Below are 21,162 nucleotides of genomic sequence, written 5' to 3' on the forward strand. Positions count from 1 at the left end.
GCAGAATTGCAGCATGTGCTGATGAAGAACAAGGATTGCAGTTTTGATAATGCATTACAACTCACAGTAAATGACACCAAAATTCTCATTACCAATAGGTAGCATGATGAATGGAGAAAGATTTGAAGTTGTCAAAGTTTTAATTTGCTTGGATGTACAATCTCCTCATGGAAGCAGCAATCAAGAGTTCAAACGACACATTACATTAGGTAAAGCTAAAGTGTTATAAAACAAGGATATTAACTTTGTGGACTAAGCCATGGTATTTTCAGTCATCTTGTACGCATGTGAAAATTGGACATTTAGCAAGGAAGACCAAAGAAGAATGGATACATTTGAATTGTGCCGGTAAAGAGTATTGACAATGTCATGCAGTGCCAAAAGATCTAACAAATCTGCCTGGGAGGAAGTAACAGCCAGAAAGCTCCTTCGAGGAAGGGAAGGCAGTATTTTGTATCCTGTACTTTAGACATATTATCCGGAGAGGCCAGTCCCTGGAGAGCAACATCATGCTTGGTAAAGTAGAGGAGCCCTGGGCAAGATGGCTTGACATAGCGACTGCCACAATGGCCTCAACATAAGAATTGCGAAGATGGCTTAGAACCAGACTGTGTTTCGTTCTGTGCACGGGCGACACTGAGTCAAAATCTCTTTGACATCACCCAACAGCAACCTGCGTATTGCCAGCTAAAAGAAATAGCGGTCTTTTTCAAGTTCAGTAGTTAAGTAAATTTGTGTGTTACACACCAGCCACTTCTTTTTCTATTTACATTCTGGTTTGGAACAGATAAAGTAACTTTTTCAAATTGGGATGTCATAATCATCACACAATAAGCATGTAATGTTTCCCTCACAAAATAAGTGGCCTTCTAAAACATTCTAGTTCCACATTTGTCTGGCCCTAGCAAGCTGTCCATTCATCATTTGGCGTTCTCCACACCTTTTTCTTAGGCTGTTCACTAGTACACCCAGGGGTCTTTACTGTCTCTAAATTAGCCTAACCAAGATATAGACTAGAACACCTTATTTTGGGGCAGTGTGACTTGCCTACATGTATTCATGATGTCCACCTTATTTTTCTTTTGAGATATAACACCTAAATGACATTGGAATTCAGACATAAAAGCACTAGCTTTTCAGCTTCCTCGAGAACAGAGATGATACCTCGTTCACCTTTTTTCTTCCACTCCTAGTACTGGGTCCTGGTACCGGTTGGATTAGACTGAAGTAAATGGCATTACATTAAAATAAAAATGTAGAACATAGTGTTGAATAGCATAACTGAAATTTTATAAATTATATGCATTGCTTCAAAAAGTTAATTGTTCCAACTTTATATGTAGCATTGGTGCTTGGTCTTTCACCTAATTGCGAGAAGTAGACAGAATTAGAGGGTGATGACATTTTGATTATAATTATTAAGCATAAAATTATTTTATAGAGTTACGGGGCAAAGTTCTTCAGAGAACACAATAAAATAATTTAAAGCTGGCCAGCTTCCTCATTTATCCAACATTATCATCTAACTATGTTAGGCCTGTATTTTTCCTGACCACCAGCATCTCTTTCACTATTCCTTTCTTTTTAAAAAAAAGTCATTTTATTGGGGGCTCGTACAACTCTTATGACAATCCATACATATACATCTATTGTGTGTCAAGCACATTTGTACATTTGTTGCCCTCATCATTTTCAAAACATTTGTTTTCTGCTAGAGCCCTTACTATCAGCTCATTTTTCCCTCCCTCCCTGCTCTCCCCTTCCTCATGAACCCTTGATATTTTATAAATTATTATTATTTTGTCATCTTACACTACCAGATATCTCCCTTCACCCACTTCCCTGTTGTCCATCCCCCAGGGAGGAGGTTATATGTAGATCCTTATAATCTGTTCCCCCTTTCCACCTCACCCTCCCTCCACCCTCCTGGTATCGCCACTCTCAGCACTGATCCTGAAGGGATCATCTGTCCTGGATTCCCTGTGTTTCCAGTTCCTATCTGTACCGGTGTATATCCTCTGGTCTAGCCAGATTTGTAAGGTAGAATTGGGATCATGATTTTTGGGGGTGGGGGTGGCGATGGGGGTGAGGAAGCACTTAAGAACTAGAGGAAAGTTGTAAAGCCCATCTGTAGGTAACTGGACATCCCTTACAGAAGGGTAGAAGGGAGCAGACAAACCAGTCAGGGTGCAATGTATCAACGATGAAACATAACAAACTTCTGTAATTCTTGAATGCTTCCCCCCCCCACTATTTCTTATTTAAACACTTCATCATAAAATTCTTATTCCACAAAATACTCTTTGCACTGAAGTTTTTTTCCCCTCTTAGTGAACCATTCATGTTATATTATTTGTTGTTGTTGCTGTTATTTAACTCAGTGGTTCAAATCCAAAACCTTATTCAAAGCCTTATGATACCATGAACTATAATTAAGATTCTAAAATAATTGTTTGCCTTCTCACTTTGTTAATAGTTTTCTTTTTGATCTTAGGTTTGTACGAAGACTGCTTTATTTTTACAAGCCCAGCAGTAAACTATATGCCATCTTAAATCTTGACTTTGCTAAATCCAAGCAGCTCACCGTTGTAGGCTGCCAGTTTACAGAATTTCTTCTTGAGTCTGAGGAGGTAAGCAACCTGAATGTTTTCCAATGTTTTCTTTTTTTTTTAAACCCATCCCACACTCTTTACCTTACTTAACTTCCATTTTTAAATACGAAAGAAAGTATTTAGAAACCTACAGATCGAGCCCCCAACTGGGATTGAATTTTAGCCTAATCAAGGTATTCATTCTCTTGCAAACCTGTGTCCCTTCCTGAAAAATGGAAAATTATAGCACACCAGTGTGGCCCTGAGCTGAGTAGATGAAAAATGACACATATTCAGTGATTAGTGACACGTACTATGAACTACACTATGAACTTGATTGAAGTTGATTCTTTTTACACTTGTTAAATGCTATTCCAACACTGCCTGAATGTATTTGCTTTAGGATGGTCAAGGATACTTAGAAGATCTAGTAAAGGATATTGTTCAGTGGCTCAATACCTCATCTGGAATGAAGCCAGAAAGAAGTCTTCAAAACAATGGTTTATTGACTACCCTTAGTCAACACTACTTTTTATTTATTGGAACACTGTCTTGCCACCCTCATGGAGTCAAAATGCTGGAAAAATGCAATGTGTTTCAATGGTGAGCACTTGTCCCTTCTGTTTCTGTTATGTGCCTACGCTGGATGATTTGATTAGAAATGGTATTATTTCTAGTCTTTGTTTGTGTATTTGACAAGTATTACGGGAATGCAAAAGTATTTAGAGACGTTAATAGGAGTTAATAAATGTGCCATCATAACTTCGAATAACATTCAGTATTCTTATCCTTTTTTTTTTTAAGTCTCCTTAACCTGTGCTCCTTGAAAAGCCAAGATCACTTACTAAAACTGACAGTGTCTAGCTTGGACTATAGCAGAGATGGACTGGCTAGAGTTATTCTTTCCAAAATCCTAACTGCAGCCACTGATGTGAGTATACCAGACCCAGTAGAAGTATGCTTTACATAATCCGGTAAATCAACAGTTTAAAGATTTCAATTCTAATAAGATGTGATGGAATTTGAAGTTGCTTTAACATTTTCATTTCCCTAAGGAATACTACGTAGTTTTCATATTTTTATATAAAGGTGAAGAAGCAGTCAGAAAGGCGTGTTTATCTTCCTTTTATATATAGCACACACACACACCTCCCCCAAAAGAAATGGTCAATTCAGTCTTTCTGCCCTTTTAGAATGGCAGAATTGCCCTAAAACAAAGTCAAGTAATTCATGATAAAAGTTGTTTTTGTTTTGTTAATGTTTTCATTTGTCTTTATAGGCCTGTAGGCTATATGCAACAAAACATTTAAGGGTATTATTGAGAGCTAATGTTGAATTCTTCAGTAACTGGGGAATTGAGTTACTAGTGACCCAGCTGCATGATAAACACAAAACGATTTCCTCTGAAGCTCTTGATATCCTCGATGAAGCATGTGAAGACAAGGTGAAGGTCTTATTTTTATAATGAAATGCTTAAGATGAATTTTCCTAAAAGTGTGAAATAAAAGAAAGGTCAGCAAAAAAAAATGATGGAGGCAGAGGAACACACTGGGAAGAGTATAAGAGTTGAAGGCAGCAGAGGTAAATACTGTTATGGACACAGCCCTGCAATCGTGCTGAACTCCGAGTAGATGCATGGATGGATAGACGCCCCAGTTGAGTGGTTATGGGAGGGAGAGTGGGAGCATACCCATGAGTACATAGAGGTTTGACAGGATATTTGTGTATATATGTTAACTTTTGCTGTAAATATATCCATAAAAGTGGAGCAATGGTATGAAAACTACTTAAACATAGCTGAACACCTTGAGGGAATGAGTTGCTGGGCCAGGGGTCTAAGGAGCATTGGCTTGTCAACCCAAGGTCAGTAGGCATAGCATAGTCCACAAAGATAATGTTCTGCATCCTGCTTTGGTGACTAGCAACTTGGGTCTTAAAAGCTCATGAGCAGCCATCTAAGGCACAGCTAGTGGTCCCAGCACATCTAAAGGAAAGAAGAGTAAATAAAATTAAAGACACGTGGAAACAGTCCAGTGCACAAATGGACCACATGATCACCATTCTATAGCAAACCGGAGACAAAAAGAGCTAAATTGTGCCCATCTACCACTACCAGTGATTCTGAAAAGGATCACATTAGCAGGTCTTAGGGAGAAAAATGTAGAAAAGAACTGATAATCATGAAAGACTCCCGGCTCTCCGTTCAGATAGAGACTGGTGGAACTCCCAAACTGTGACCCTTAGTCACCCTTCAGGTTTGGAAATGAACCCACAACCATGGGTGGGTTTTCAGCCAAACAATAGGTCTATAAAGGGAAGAATCACACTAGGATGTTTAGAATAACCTGCCCTTGGAGATAATAAGGACAGCATTGCTCAGAAACAAGATTCAGAAAGGCTAGGGAAGTAAGAGGAATGTAAATAGGAAACAACTGCTGGTGGGATAAGTGATTTGGGCATTGCAATCAATGAGCTGAAATGAAATGTATGCAAATTGTTCCATGGAAACTTGACCTGGAACTTTCACCTAATTCATAATAAAACAGCTGAAAATTTTTTAAAATGGTTTTAATGTTGATAGTTACATGGATTATAATGCGTTATATGAGCATTAATGAGTTGGAATCAACTCTGTGGGGGTGGATTTGGTTTGGGTTTTTGAAATAAAGGAGTTACTATCTCTGTACATTTATTAATTTGCCTAATAATCATTTCTTGTAGGCCAACCTCCATGCTCTTATTCAGATGAAGCCAGCTCTCTCTCACCTTGGAGACAAGGGTTTGCTTCTCCTCCTGAGGTAAATGTTTCTTGGAGCTCTGCTTTTTGTGGTGCTTTCTCTCACAGTGTGTGTTCAAGCTGACTTCCACTCTGGGTAGCAAGCACTCTGAAGGAATTTACCCTCTGCATTTCTGAAATGGGCCTGGTTTAGAACTTTGAAAATATTTTCATATTGGAAGTAACTCACTTGTGCTTTTTAAATGCCCTCCTCCCTTCCCCCCTCCCCCCATTTGAACAGGGTTCTTCAAAAAGTTGACAGACTATTTCCCTTTTCCTTTAATTCTGTTTTCCCACAAACTTTGAAACCCTTTCCTGTGTCTTCTCTTGCTTTTCTGGTATTTTCTTTTTGTGATTAATTTATGTATATTTGCAAAAATTGTTCAAATTTATTAATGATTGAAGTTATAGCAAATAATAGTTGACCTTCTAGCTAGAAAACCCCTCATTTTTTCAGCTACAAAATGTGCTTATAGCTGTAACTTTTTGTGTCAAACTGAAATGTTTAAACTACTGCTTATTTTAATTTACAGATTTCTCTCTATTCCAAAAGGATTTACCTATCTGAATGAAAGGGGGTTTGTAGCAAAACAATTGGAAAAATGGCACAAGGTAACTTCTAATAATAAGGTTTAATTTACATGCTTTTATCTTGGTGAGTTTTTGCAATTAGTGCATGATTTTTATTTTATCATGATTTTGAAACTAATGAAATTAAATGGTTCTATAGTTATATGGAAACAATTACTGAATTCTGTGTAATTATTAGAATTTCTATTTTACACATTTCTTTTGCAATAAACTTTTTTAAAGTGTATATTCTATCTAACTTTTGGTTTTTAGATATTCAACTCATAATGTACTAGTCAATTAGTTGACCCTAATTACCATATTTTCTCTCTCTTTTTTTGATATATTATAGCCTATAATTTCACATAAGCTCTTTCGAGTTATAACTCAAATTTTACTGAATAAAGGATAAGATTAAAAACAATTCAGCCTGAGCACATTTAATCATCAAATTAAGCTTCAGTTTTGGTTACTGCTTGACATAAATCTGACAAGCTTCTTGCTGTTGCAAATAATAGGGAAACCTATTATGGAAGAAGAGCCCTGGTGGCATAGTGGTTACATGTTGGGTTGTGATCTGCTTGGTGAGCAGTTTGAAACTAACAGCTGCTTCGCATGGTAAATAAAACAAAACCAAAAACCAGTTACAGTCTTTGAAACCCACAGAGACAGTTCTACCCTGTCCTGTAGGGTCGCTGGTAGTTTCTACTTGACATCATTAAGTATTATGAGAGGAAGAAGTTGGCACCCTGTGCCGCTGTGGCTTTATTGTTTAGTTTGAAGCATTCTGAACTGTAAATGCAATTGTAATTTTGATGGCCAAACTAATCTCGATCTAATGTAAGTGATTGTTCAGCATTTGAGATCGCTTACAAAACTATTTGCCCTCTTTTTAATAATTGACAAATTGGAGAATTGAGGCATGATAATTTTATTTCCTAAATAGAAGATATTCAAATTAAAAATATGATGAAGTCGATTACTTAATACAAATATACAGAAATTGTTCAGAAAACCTGATGTAGGGCTTCAAATATAACTGCTACAATAAAAACTTGTACAGTGTATGAGGAAATACATGAATCAGCCTTTGAGATTAGTAAAAGGAATGCTGAGTGTATTCAGCATTCTGAATCATATCAGGATATGATAATTTGTAATAGTTTTGTGTAAGTAGGCAAATAAGTTGGAAGAAGGGGTATTCAAGTTAGAGCATTGAATAGATCATTGAAACTGTACCAACTTAGACTGAGAGCTGGACAAGGCTTAGTGAGGAGTTGCAAGACGACACTAGAATAGTAAATTAGAAAATTATGGAAGGCCTTGTGAGCCACCTTGTGTCTTCTATTCTATAGATGATAAGGGAATTAAATGTCAACACACAAAAGAAGACCAGATTCCTCTCTAGGGAGCACTGTATTTATGTAAGGAAAAGAAAAGGATGTTGAGGGGAAAGTGACAGGGTTCTGGCATTTAATCTTTGGAGAGATCACATTAGAGTACCATTGGAAAGTAGGTTGTAGAATTAGGTCATTGGTGAATTTTGCTAGAGCGAGTCTAGTAGAAAAATACAGATGCTGAATTACAGGTGGTTTGGCAGTAGTGGGGTAAATCCTTGACAATATTAAAGAGCTGAGAATACTAGAAGGATACTTACCTTCATTTACTGATTGCACTAAGGCTCTAGACTGGATCATAACTAATCGTGGATAACATTCCATAGATTGGAAATTCTGGAACACTCATTTATGCTCATTCACTTATAAGTGGAACAAGGGGCAGTCATTTGAACAGAATTTGTCATTTGAACAAAACTGTATAGCTTGGTTTTAAGCTTTTATTAGGAAACATTTTTTTATGAACTTATTGGAATTAGTGGGGAAAGACAATAATTTCTTACCAAAAGGTGTTAAAATTATAGAAGTCAATTTCTCTTTAAAATCTCCAGCGAATGTTTTCATGGTTTAACATTAAGCTATTATTATTATTGTATATTATGAAATATTTTTCTTTAAAAATTTTTTTGTTTTGTTTTTTTAAATCATTTTATTGGGGGCTCATACAACTCTTATCAGAAGTCATACATACACATTTGTACATTTGTTGTCCTCGTCATTCTCAAAACATTTGCTTTCTGTTAGAGCCCATGGTATCAGCTCCTCATTTTTTCCCCTTCCCTCATGAACCTTTGATAACTATTTTGTCGTATTATTATTATTTTGTCATATCTTACACTGTCTGACATCTCCCTTCACCCATTTTTCTGTTGTCCGTCCCCCAGGGTGGAGGTTATATGTAGATCCCTGTAGTTGGTTCCCCCTTTCCACCCTACCCTCTCTCCACCTCCCAGTATCCCCACTCTCACCACTGGTCCAGGAAGGATCATCTGTCCTGGATTCCCTGTGTTTCCAGTTCCTATCTGTACCAGTGTTATTATTTTTAAGTGAGGGAAGAGATTCAAAATGAAAACCAAAATTCTTCCTAACTTATTTACAAGTGCCCAAATTATTAGTTGATGATGAGGAACAAAAGGCAAGTGGAAATCTCTGGGGTAGAATAAAACATTTGCATTCTTAAGGCTTTGCTGTATTTTTAACAACATTTCCTAAACAGATTTTTTTTCCTGTTTCCTATTTTGAATTTTAGTCTTTTGCTGTTTAAGATATGCTGAGTAGGGGCCATACTGTAAAGTTGTTCACTTATCAAGTATGATATGTAATACTAAAGCAATATTATCTCCTAGGAATATAATTCAAAATATGTTGACTTGATCGAGGAACAGCTTAATGAAGCACTTACTACTTATCGGAAGCCGATTGATGGTGATAATTATGTCCGTCGGAGTAACCAAAGGTACAGTCCAGTTAATGGAACCATTTATTACTGACTTTCAAATATTAAAATTTCAAACTAATTGTAAAAACTTATTTAAAAAACATTTTCTGAGTACTTAATATCTTAACACCAACCAAAACCAGAAGAAAAACCAATTTCCTGCCATCTAGTCCATCCCCACTCAGAAAGACCTGCATAGGGTTTCTGAGGCTTTGTAAATCTTTACAGAAGTGTCAGCCTCGTCTTCCACACACAGCTCCCTCAGTGAGTTTTCACCTTTGACCTTGTCGGTGTCGTAGTAAAAGTCTTAGTGTAACATTGATTGCTAAAAATTTCCTGTATCATTCTTAATGTGCTAAGTACACTTACTGATAAAACCAAAAGCAAACCTATACATCATTGTGGAGCAGTTAGCTTCATCTCTCTCACTCCAGTTAGTGGGTTTCAACTGCCAACCTTGGGGTTATCATTTCCAATACTTACCTAAAAGAGACACCAGGGCTCCTTTCCCTTATTGGTGGTGGTGGTGGTGGTGGTGGTGGTGGTGAGGCACCTTCAAGTTGATGGCAGTAGGGACCGTATGTACAACAGAACAAAACATGGCCTGGACCTACCTCATCCTCTCAATTGTTGTTATGTTTTAGCCCATAGTGGGAGCCACTGTGTCAACCCATTTCTGCCAAGGCTCTTTTTCTCTTTTTTTGGCTGCCTTTGCTGCCTACTTTACTAAGCATGATGTCATTCTCCAGGGACTGGTCTCTCCTGGTCACATGTTCAATGTACATGAGACAAAATCTTATATCTGCCTCTATGGAGCACTCTGGCTGTACTTCTTCCAGGACACATCTGTGTGTTCTTTTGGCAGTCTGTGTTACTTTCAATGTTCTTTGCCAGCACCATAGTTCAAAATGGATCTTCCTTTTCAATGTACAGCTTTCACAAGCATATGAGGCAATGGAAAATACCAGGGTTGGGGAGGCTTGGTGGTGTAATGGGTTATGTGTTGGGCTGCTAACCACAAGGTTGACAGTTCAAAACGACTGGTCTCTCTCCAGGAGAGAGATGAGGCCTTCTGTTCCCGTGAAAATATCAAGGCTTGATCTGTAAGAGTTCCAATAAAATGATTTAAAAAACACTGTAAAGGGGAGGGGGGCATGATTTTTAAAAAAAGAAAGGAAAATACCAGAGTTTGGGTCAAGTGTACCTTAATTCTGGAGGTACCTCCTCTAAAGAGTCTTGTGCAGCACATTTACCTAATGCAATGCATGCTTTGATCTCATGACTGACTGCTGTGTCCATGAGTACTGATTGTAGACTCAGGCGAGATGAATTCCTGACAACTTCAATCTGTTCTCTGTTACCTATTAGATAGTGTGAGGGTATTGGTGGTGGTGGTGGAGTGATTATGCGTTGGGCTGCGATCTGCATGATCAGCAGTTTAAAACCACCAGCAGAAGCTCCATGAGAGACAGACTGGACTTTCTGCTTCTGTAAACAGTTATAGCCTCGGAAGCTCATGGGGTCATTAGTGAGTGTGGTTTTAGAGTTTTATTGGAAGAGCTTCTAAATACATTGTGCTCTTAATTCAAGACTAGCCAGATTATTATTTTTCAGAAAAAAGCCTCATGCCTTATCACTGTCATACTTTTATTTCTGCTAGGGACTTCTATATCAATTTTTTAATTTAATGTACTATTAAGAGTCAATATTTTAATGAGTATATTTAAAATAAACCAATGGGAACATGAAATTTTCTTCATTATACTAGATTACAGCGTCCTCATGTTTATCTGCCTGTACACCTTTATGGACAACTGGTACACCACAAAACAGGCTGTCATTTGTTAGAAGTGCAGGTAAGATGTAATTTGCTTATTTTAAATAGCCACAGTGGTTACAAACAAAACAAACAAACATACTTAATATTCCTCAAGTAATTCATTTTTCAAAAGCTTTAACGTTTTTAAAAATCAGTGTCATCATTGCTTTTTAAAGTCTTCAATCTTAGAATTATTCAGACGTTTTATATTTTTCCTTAGAACTATCAATATCTTGCATGCATTTTACGAGGGGCTTCAAAAACTTCCTAGGAAAAATTTCATTATGAATTTTTACTGATTTATAGCACCTTGTGCATAGCTGACTTGTTACCATATGATAAGCAACCCAGTGAAAGCCGGAGTTCTGTATAGCTTGTTGAATAAATTCTGTTCTCCTTATTAAACAACTTATAAAAAGTGTCCTCCGCCTCCTTGAGAACTAACTAAACTGAACCTCAGAGAGATTTAATTATCCTTGTGAGCAACAAGTTATGTATTTTAAATTTTTTTATAAAACAACCTTTTCACCTCCAAAGTACTCTCCATTACACTTAATACATTTGTCAAATCTGTGATTCCATTCTTGGGGAAACATTTTTCAAACTCATCTGTTTGGATGGCTGACAGCACCTCCTTGTTTTTTTCTTCACCTCTTCTATGTTGTGAAATCTCTGTCCTTTCATATCCCTCTTCATTCATGAAAACAAAAAGATGTCACAAGGAGCGAAGTCAGGTAAGTAAGGTGCGTGGAGCAAGAGAGGCATGTTGTTTTTTGCCAAAAACTGGCGCACTTAGATGGTTGCGTAAGCTGGTGCATTGTCATGGTGGCAAAACTAGTCCCCATCTGCCTCAAATCAGGCTTTTTTGCTCACACACTGTTATACAATCTTTTCAGGATCTCTAAATAGAAAGCTTGATTAACAGTCTGACCTGGTGGAACAAACTCCAAATGCACTAAGCCCTCACATCAAAACAATAAATGAGCATCATCTTGGTCTTTGATTTCACTGGACAAGCATTTTTTGGGCAAGGTGACGATGGCATTTTCCCACTGGCTTGACCGATGCTTGCTTTGGGAGCTTTAAGAATAGCACCAGTAATGACCTTAATGACCTTGGGAAAAAGTCTGGGTTGCTACAGAGCTGTTCTTTGAAAGCACAACATGTTTCCCTGCTCTTGTCCTGGTCGGTCAGAACCTGAGGCACAAATTCCCCAGCAACCCTTCTCATTCCCAAATCTTACGTTAAAATTCACTGAATCAAGCTCTTACACAGTTCAGGTAACTTCTCCATCTCTTCAATGGTCCATCGTCGGTCTTTGAGCACAAGTGCATGCATTTTGTCAACATTGTTGACCATTTGGGAAGTTGGTGGACATCCAGAGTGAGGTTTGTCATCAATCACCATTTCACTTCATTTGAAGCGAGAAAACAACTCTTACACTTGAGTTTTTCCAGAGTGCTGTCCTTGCAAGCTGTGTTGAACATCACAACAGTTTTTGTGGCATTTTTCCCAAGCAGGAAACAAATTCCACAGCCACACACTGTTCTCTTAAATCGGTCATCACAGAAAATGAGATTCAAGGGAAACTGCTTCTATGAAATAATTCACTGTTACCAGAGAGACCCTTCCCAGGCGATGGCACTGGGTACACTAACTCAGAGCGAGTTACTCGGTGCTCAATTAGCGGGAAAAACTCTGCCTAGCACAGCTTTTTTCCATTTTGGTTTTGGGTTTTTTTTGGTACCCCATCTTAGTAAGACCTAAGTAAGAAGTGGTTTGAGTTTATTATGTACACTGGGTTCATACATGTAAATATCTCTTGCAACTAGGTGTTTTAAATAAGTATAATTTTTCTTGTTTTGAAAGGTAATCAAAATATTTTTATGTATCTGAGATATTATTTAACCATTTAGTTCCTTTATGTGTCAGGGTTATTTCAGAAGCACAAAGTTTTTAATGAAAATAGTTCTGTAGTTTTTAATGTTTATTTTATTATGTATCTGAATATGTAGAGGAGGTAACTATATTTTCTTTAAAAGAAATTCACTAACAATTTAAAGTGCATTCTCAGTGCAATTATCTACATAGTCTGATGAAATCTAAGCATTGATGTATTCTTTACTCTAAAAAATTATGATAAATATGGCTAACATTTTTATAATACTAAATGAGAGACACTGTTAAGTACATTATATGCAATAATTAATCAAATTAGCAAACCTTATGAGATATGTTGTTTCATCCTCGTTTTTGAGATGAAGTTGAGCCTGGGTAGTAAAGCAACTACTTAATGATCACTGTACTACAAACACAGACGTGTGCTCCAATTTAGCCGCCTCTTAAGAAATTTCACATAAGATTGTTTTAGAATTTTTTAATATGAAAAAATTACTAAATGGGACTGTACCTGGGCTTGATAAAGACTGCGAAAAACATACTCTTACTCGTTGGGTGTTTTTTCCCTTCTCCCTAGAATATTGTTACAGAACTCTGTCGCAGCATTCGTAAATCAGATTTGGATAAATGGGAAGAAATTAAAAAGCTGAAAGCATCCCTTTGGGCCTTGGTTTGTATTAAACACATATATATGATCTTTGTAATTTAATTTTTTTCCCTTTTTGACCCCATTAATACTAAATAAATAAACTGTTTCATATATGGGGCTTTTGGGGGAGGGGGAGGCTAATGTTTTAAAATCAGAATTGTCCCTACCACTTTTTATATTGTTTTTATGCTGAAGAATAAATGATTTGACTAACCGTTTTTGTGATATTAGTTTCCATTTTTCACACAAATGATTTTTTTTTTCAATTCTTTCAACAGATAATGTTAAATTTATGATTTGAAATAGTGATTTTTTTCTTTCAGGGAAACATTGGCTCATCAAATTGGGGCCTTAATTTGCTACAAGAAGAAAATGTGATTCCAGATATATTAAAACTTGCCAAACAGTGTGAAGTTCTTTCTGTGAGAGGGTAAGTCATTTCACCCAGAAATATTGCTAATATATTTTATTTTTCACAAGTTGATGTGAGAGGAGATTATTTCATAGCTCAATGTAGCCCCGTATAATTTAATTCACTGAAAATACTAATGATACAATTCATGTTTTCCAGTGTGGGCATTACCACCCCTTGGAGGGCACTGGAACAATCGAGGTGGGGGTGGTTGCAAAAGCAAATGCCTACAATAATACGTAGCTTGGATTATGGGCTATAGTACAAAGATCTTAATTGCCAGGGTGCTGAATAAAATTATTTCCCCCCTTAAAAAGGAGGTTATAGACCAAAGGAGTTTGGGAAACTGAATTGTACAATTTTAAATTCATTAAGTAGACATTTTAAGAAACTCTTTGCTTAATATTTTAACTCCATTTTTATTTTTATAATGTTAAAATTCACCTTGCAAATAGCAGAAGTGTATATGTGTGTGTGTGTGTGTGTATATACTCTAAATAGTTTATTCCAAATTTATGCCAGAAAAGCTTTCATGTTTTTTATATGATTAAACATGGACTATCTTTTTTTTCAACATGAACTATGTTGTTATATTTCACTATAATTATGACTTCTTAATTCAAAAATTCCCAAGGTATTTATTGCCACCAATTTGCTTCTCAAGTGTAATATTTTTAATAAAAATTAAGCAATTTTAATGGCTTTTAAAAATATGTACAAAGCAAATAAATACAGCAAATTCAACTCTGTAGTTGCTTAAAGAGATATCTACTTGGAAATTTAAACTGTCATTACGACATCTTTTTCATATAGGACCTGCGTGTATGTGCTTGGGCTCATAGCTAAAACTAAACAAGGCTGTGATATTCTCAAATGTCACAGCTGGGATACTGTGAGGCACAGTCGCAAACATCTGTGGCCAGTGGTTCCGGATGATGTAGAGCAGCTCTGTAATGAACTCTCGTCTGTACCAAGCACTCTAAGTTTGAACTCTGAATCCACAAGCTCCAGACACAACAGTGAAAGTGATTTTGTGCCCTCGAGTAAGTACAATGGCAAGCTTTTATACCGGGAGCCAAAATGGACAGTGTTGTCTATCATGCCAAATTTTAAATGTATTTATTTACTGTTTGCAGATAGTTATTTGACAATAATAGCTTCTGGGAAAATATGTATCTTATATAGACCAGAAACATAGCTGGCTGACAGCCTGCATGGTTCTCACCCCTTCCTTTCTAAGTAGCATTTTTTGTGTGTGGAAAATCCTGTGCTCAGAATTCTCCAATAAGACATACACCAAAAGAAGAATGCCTCTTTACTGCTTGTCAGAAAAGTGACATCTAGCAAATAAAGGTTTATCAACCCATCTTTACTTATTTACTCCTTTGACTTAGTTTTTCGAAGTAGAGCTTGTTTAATTACGAGGGACTTCAACAAATTTGTGGGAAAACTCCATTATGTTTTAATTAAAATTTTCTGTGAATTTTGGGTAATATTTAGGGGAATGATAAACACATGTCCATTTTTTTAGAGAGACACTAATTTCAGAAATTAATAAAATAGTGAAATTATTAAAGATAGAAAACCAATGTCAAATTATAACAGCTTGTGTTTTTAAGCCCTGCTCTAAATGCTGCCACTGCTGTGCAGTAGAGTTGGTTCCTACTCACAGCAACCACATGTACAACAGAACAAAGCGCTACAGGGTCCTGCCTGCACAACCCTAACAGTTGTTCTTAAGGTTGAGCCCGCTGTGTCTATCCATTGTGTCAAGGGTCTTCTCCGACCCTCGGATATGCCATGTATGGTGTCATTATCCATGGACTTGTCGCTCCTGTTGACATGTTAAGTAATCCCGCCGTCCTCACTTCACTTCTAAGGAGCATACTTGTACTTCTTTCAGTACAGATGTGTTTGCTTTTAACAGTCCATGTAACTTTCACCAACACCATAATTCATATACATCAGTTATTCTCTGGTCGTCTTTGTTCATTGTCTGCTCTTCACAGACATTTGAAACTGTTGAAAAGACCATCGCCTGAGTCAAGCTCGCATAACTCCTCAACGGGTGGCATCTTTGCTTTTAGTACTTTAAAGAGGTCTAATGCAACAGATTTGCCACTTGGAATACTTACATTAGCGTTGACTGTGGATCCAAGTAAAGTGGAATTCTTAACAATGTCAGTCTTTTCTCCATTTACCATGATATTATGCAATGGCCTGGTTTTGATTTTTGTGTGTGTTTTCTTTACATTGACTTATAATCCATGATGAAGACTGTAGTCTTGATCATTGGTGTTTTAAGTCCTCACTTTCAACAAGCAAGACTAGTTCATCTGCATATCACAGGTTGTTAACAAGCCTTCCTTCAGTCCTGATGCCTCCTTTATATAGTCCAGCCTCATGGATTATTTGCTTAATATGTAGACTGAACAAGTATTGTGAAAAGGTACAACCCTGACACATGCAGTATTGATCTGCTCGATACATACATAGTCATGGACAGTTCTTTGTTTTAAGCAGAGAGTGTAACCATATTTCAGCAAATCTAAGGTGACTTGGATGATATGAAGTGCACCAGCTTTTAATGTCATATCAGAACGAAAGCAAAAGTGTTCCATGTGCAGCTGGGACGATGCAGTCATGAACATGTGAAATGGACAATGAGTCTTAGAGTTGACAACATATAGATAGGTGATGAGTCTTTTCATCGTCTTTCAAAATATATTTAAATTTGTTTATAAGTATTTAACAAAGAAATAAAAAATAAAATCCTATAAATATCATTAGCTGAGTTGAGTGTTCTTTTAGAGTTGGATGATGAATTTAGATGAGTTTCTTAGTCCCGAAGGTGAAGTGGAGAAAAGATTGAAATTGTCAAAGATTTTGTCTTGCTTGCACGTATAATCAGTGACCATGGAAATATAGTCGAGAGATCAGAGGATGAATTGCATTGGGCAAATCTGCTGCACAAGACTTTTTAAGTGTTGAAAAGCAAGGATGTTACTTTGAAGACTAAGGTGTGTCTACCTCAAGCCTCACATGTATGTGAAAGTTGGATATTGAATAAAGAAGACTTCAGAAGAACTAATGCATTTGAATTACAGCACTGGTTAGGAATACTGAAAATACCGTAGATTGACAAGAGAACCAACAAATCTGTCTTGGAAGACGTACATCCAGAATGCTCCTTCAAGACAAAGGATGGCTAGACTTTGTCTTAAGTACTTTGGACATGTTATCTGGAGATCCCTGCCCCTGGAGAAGGACTTTATGGTTAGTAAAGTGGTGAGGCAGGAGAAAGATGAGCTGTGACAGTGTTTTGATACTGTGGCTGCCCCAATGTGCTCAAACATAAGAACAATATTTTGTTCTGTAGTACATGGGGGTCACTGTGAGCTAGAACTGACTCCCTAGCACCTAATGACAACAAGAAGGCAGAAAAGAGCCGTGGTGGTAGGGTGGGTTATGCATTAGGCTGCTAACTGCAAGGTTGACAGTTCAGACCCATCAGCTACTCCTTGCTCTGGAGAAAGAAGGAGACTGCTCCCAGAAAGATTGGCAATCTGAGAGACCTGTCATAGCAGTTCTACGGTTGATAGGAGGTGGAAACACTTGATGGCAGTGGATTTGGCGTAAGGCGAAATGCAAATAAACATAACTAATTTAAGCATGGCGTTTAAAAGTCATGGTTTGGTCTCTAGTATGTTTTGATTAAGATTGGGAATGCATTTTTCTGAAGATAATTATTCCATATATACAATTTAATCTTAGCAAGCTATTTTGCATCTTTTTATTTGTTCCAAGTTTTCAAAATCAAGTACGTCTTCATTCAAACTGTTATATTTCTCCTTTTTTATTAATACTTTGTAACACAAGTTGAATATACTGAAAAGTGTATTTATTTCCAATACTAGCCTCATTTTTATTCCTTTACGATGGCTGACTTAACTAGAGCCCATACATGAAATAGCAGAAGTGTTTGGAAAAGACTAATACTAATTTTTGACTTCTAGAACCCAGTGCAATCAAGTACATTCTGACCCTTAGCAATCCTGTTGGGCAGTAGAACTAGCATATAGAACCTTCAGGGCTATAAAATAGTTTTCTTTTCATTCAACCAGAGTCTTACATTTCAAGTGTACTTACAGTCTGTGATCAGTGTAGCTCTAGAGAGTCCAGTCATCCCCCAAAATGGGAGAAGGGGCAGAGGGAATAAACACGAGAAAACTAAGTTACAGGGCCTTATGAAAGAGTCCACATGATAGCCTAGAGCTGCAAAAGGAGCATTATGGGGCAGAGAGACAGCCCTGTGGGGAACGCTCCCAACGAATGCCCCTCTCTGCGCATGCAGAACACCCCCATCTGCGTGTCAGTGCCTCGCTGAAGGGAACCTTCTTTATGTAGTCTTCTAGGGCACATTAATTTCTTCCTCCTCAACTTCTGTGGTACTTTCTTTGCCAATGAATTATATACTTAGCTCTTAAAACAAGATAGCTCTCTCTCCACATTACTGAGTAACCACATTTTGAATACAAAGTGCTGTTTCTTCTGAATTTTGGGTCTCGAGCAACTTCTTTTCTCATGACTTGTTCGTGGAACCCATTATTTTCCCAGCAGAGAGTGGGAAAGCCATTTTTCTGCCATGTGATCTGTGACTGGCTTCTGTTTGCCCTCTCAGGTATGTTCATCATGGAGGATGACCGGTTTGGCAGCAGCTCTACTAGTACATTTTTCCTTGACATCAATGAGGATGCAGAGCCAGCGTTTTATGACCGACCTGGACCTATAAAGGATAAAAATTCCTTCCCTTTCTTTGCTTCTAGTAAACTTGTGAAGAACCGTATCTTGAATTCACTCAGTTTGCCTAATAAAAAGCATCGCAGTAGCAGTGACCCCAAAGGAGGGAAAGTGTCGTCTGAGACTAAGACAAGCAACAGGCGCATCAGAACCCTCACGGAGCCATCCACTGGTGACCTCAACCATACTGACGATTTCACCCCCATCTCCACAGTACAGAAAACATTGCAATTAGAAACATCATTTGTGGGGAATAAGCACACTGAAGACACTGGTAGCACTCCAAGTATTGGGGAGAATGACTTAAAATTCACCAAGAGTCTTGGTTCAGAAAATCACAGAGAAAACACCAGCCGCGAGAGGTTAGTTGTAGAAAGTTCAACGAGCTCACACATGAAAATCCGTAGCCAAAGCTTTAATACAGACACGACAACCAGTGGTATCAGTTCAATGAGCTCCAGCCCTTCCCGGGAGACAGTAGGCGTAGACGCTACAACTGTGGACACAGACTGTGGAAGTATGAGTACTGTGGTAAGTACTAAAACTGTTAAGACCAGCCACTATCTGACGCCACAGTCTAACCACCTGTCTCTCTCCAAATCCAACTCCGTGTCCCTGGTGCCTCCGGGTTCTTCTCATACACTTCCTAGAAGAGCACAGTCCCTTAAAGCCCCCTCTCTTGCTACCATTAAAAGTCTAGCAGATTGTAACTTCAGTTACACAAGTTCCAGAGATGCCTTCGGCTATGCCACACTGAAACGATTACAGCAGCAAAGGATGCACCCATCTTTATCGCATTCTGAAGCCTTGGCATCCCCAGCAAAAGATGTGCTGTTCACTGATACCATCACCATGAAGGCCCACAGCTTTGAGTCCAGGTTGACGCCCAGCAGGTGAGAGACTGTCCTGTTACAAATGAAAAATGATGGCTATCTTTTAAGAGAGTTAAATGTAAAACTTTAGCCAGGTATTACGTCTACATACCTTGACAGACCTGACCTATTAAAATTGTTTACTATGGTAGGTTATAAGCTCCTAGTTACCCGATATGGTTTGAAAAGGATTCTTGCAGCTGCGAGGGGGCGGATAAGAAACTCCTTTAGACCCTGAAAGGAAACACATAGGCATTGCAAGGACACACGAGTCACAAGCTTTTTTTTATTTATTTCTCGCTTCTGCAAGGATCGATTTTAAAAAGAAGCATGTCGGGGGAATCAGGAGCTTAAGACCTACAATAACAAACAACCTTTTCAGGTAGGTCAATTTAAGGCCCAAAGGTTGACCTCGTTACTTATTTATTTACTTAAGATAACCAAATATTTCAGAGACATGATTTTCAGTTAGTTTTAAGTAACTGATTATTAGCTAGGAACCTAATTGAGCACTAAATGAATTACCTGATCCTCAGGATTCAGCAACAGCATCAGCAGGTGGCCTGTACTTATGGACATTTAGCGATTGCTGTGCTGTATTTGAAGACTATAGCAAACTGGTCAAAACAATATCTCTTTAAAGATAGACAGCTACATTTAATTCATGCACATATTTTATTCCTGGGCCAAATGATTCCAAATAATTTTTGCTTTTTGATTGTTTATTTATACAACTATTAGGTCCTTAAAATTGTATAGCACAAAGTAATCTGTAGAAGTTAGCTACTACTACTGTTCGCACTCAACATTGTTAAGCATTATTGATCGTTTTCAATTTATCTGACTGCGGTATAGCCAAAATTTCAGACCATTAAGCCATTTTGTTTTAAATACTGCTAACACGTTTTGCAGAAAGGATTCTTGGGAGTAGGTAATAAATCCTACCTGAGGATTACAAAATTGTCTAAATTCGGCTAATTATCTCTTCGACCAGCAGTTTACCAGCTTTGGCATCCTAATCAAGGCAGAACAAAGCCAGGCAGATCTCACACAGCTCAGTCTTAAACACCTGTGCAGTAAAGTGTGTGGATTTTGTTCCACCAGAAACCGTAAGAATAAGCAGTACAGTAACCCAGTAACAATAACCAAAGTGTACTTAAGGTTGAACCATCCATTTGGCTTTATTTTATCTCATTGAAGCTGTCAGAGAAGAGTTTAATGTACCATAGAATCATTTCTCATTGAATTGATTGAAGCATAGAAAAAGGATGTGATACTTGAAAGATTCAGAAGACTAAGCCAGAAAAGATAGTTATCCCAAATCACTGATTCTTTCATCTTTGTGCATCCTTATATTCTATATTTTTTGTTACAAGAGGAGGTTATTTGAAAATTCTCCTGAAGATTTGCTAAGCATTATAAATGATGAGTAGATGTTTTTGATTTCTTAGAAAAGTTAAAGCAAAATGCAGTTTAGAGAAACAAGGAAAACTTATACAAGACATGAAGATATAACAAAATGTTTATCTTTATCAAATTTATCCTTCAAAATGTATTTCGTTTCTACTGTTTACCAGGTAAGGAGCCCTGGTGCCAAGTGGTTTAACACTTGGTTGCTAGCAGAAAGATGACTAGTCTGAACCTGTTGGCAGGTTTGCAGCAGGGAACATGCAGCCATCTGCCTGCTTAAAGGTGGGCTGCCTTGGAAAGGTCTGGGCAGCTCTGGTCTGTCCTGTAGGGCTGCTCTGCGTTGGAACCAACTTGAAGGCAGTGTGTGTGTATGTTCATGTGCCCAGTTTGCATGGAGGAAAAAGAAAATGAGTGTATTGGCATTAGCCTTCCTGCTTTGGTTCCTGTTCTTTGGCTAGTTCCAATAAAATGAAAGTGATACACAGTAACTACAAGTGAGTTTACTTTAAAAGGCTGATGTGTAATCTAG

At 37.6% G+C, this 21,162-nt stretch overlaps 1 protein-coding gene across 2 annotated transcripts in view; it reads left to right on the plus strand.

Annotated features, from left to right (window-relative positions):
* The window catches only part of RICTOR (RPTOR independent companion of MTOR complex 2), an 84,957-nt gene that overhangs the window by 51,541 nt on the left and 12,254 nt on the right, over positions 1-21,162 (plus strand). The window contains exons 18-30 of one of the 2 annotated variants that reach the window (XM_013008655.3): positions 2,495-2,630; positions 2,995-3,194; positions 3,396-3,522; positions 3,871-4,035; positions 5,313-5,389; positions 5,901-5,979; positions 8,681-8,790; positions 10,541-10,628; positions 13,068-13,160; positions 13,463-13,569; positions 14,365-14,594; positions 18,233-19,244; positions 19,534-19,605. In XM_013008655.3, the coding sequence (XP_012864109.1) occupies positions 2,495-2,630; positions 2,995-3,194; positions 3,396-3,522; positions 3,871-4,035; positions 5,313-5,389; positions 5,901-5,979; positions 8,681-8,790; positions 10,541-10,628; positions 13,068-13,160; positions 13,463-13,569; positions 14,365-14,594; positions 18,233-19,244; positions 19,534-19,605 (2,496 nt within the window). The remainder of the gene's footprint in view (positions 1-2,494; positions 2,631-2,994; positions 3,195-3,395; positions 3,523-3,870; positions 4,036-5,312; positions 5,390-5,900; positions 5,980-8,680; positions 8,791-10,540; positions 10,629-13,067; positions 13,161-13,462; positions 13,570-14,364; positions 14,595-18,232; positions 19,245-19,533; positions 19,606-21,162) is intronic. The other variant, XM_013008654.3, reaches the window with a different exon arrangement.

This window comes from Echinops telfairi, unplaced genomic scaffold, assembly GCF_000313985.2.
Source record: "Echinops telfairi isolate 266 unplaced genomic scaffold, ASM31398v2 ScPeMD7_7469;HRSCAF=8507_1, whole genome shotgun sequence".
NCBI lineage: Eukaryota > Metazoa > Chordata > Mammalia > Afrosoricida > Tenrecidae > Echinops > Echinops telfairi.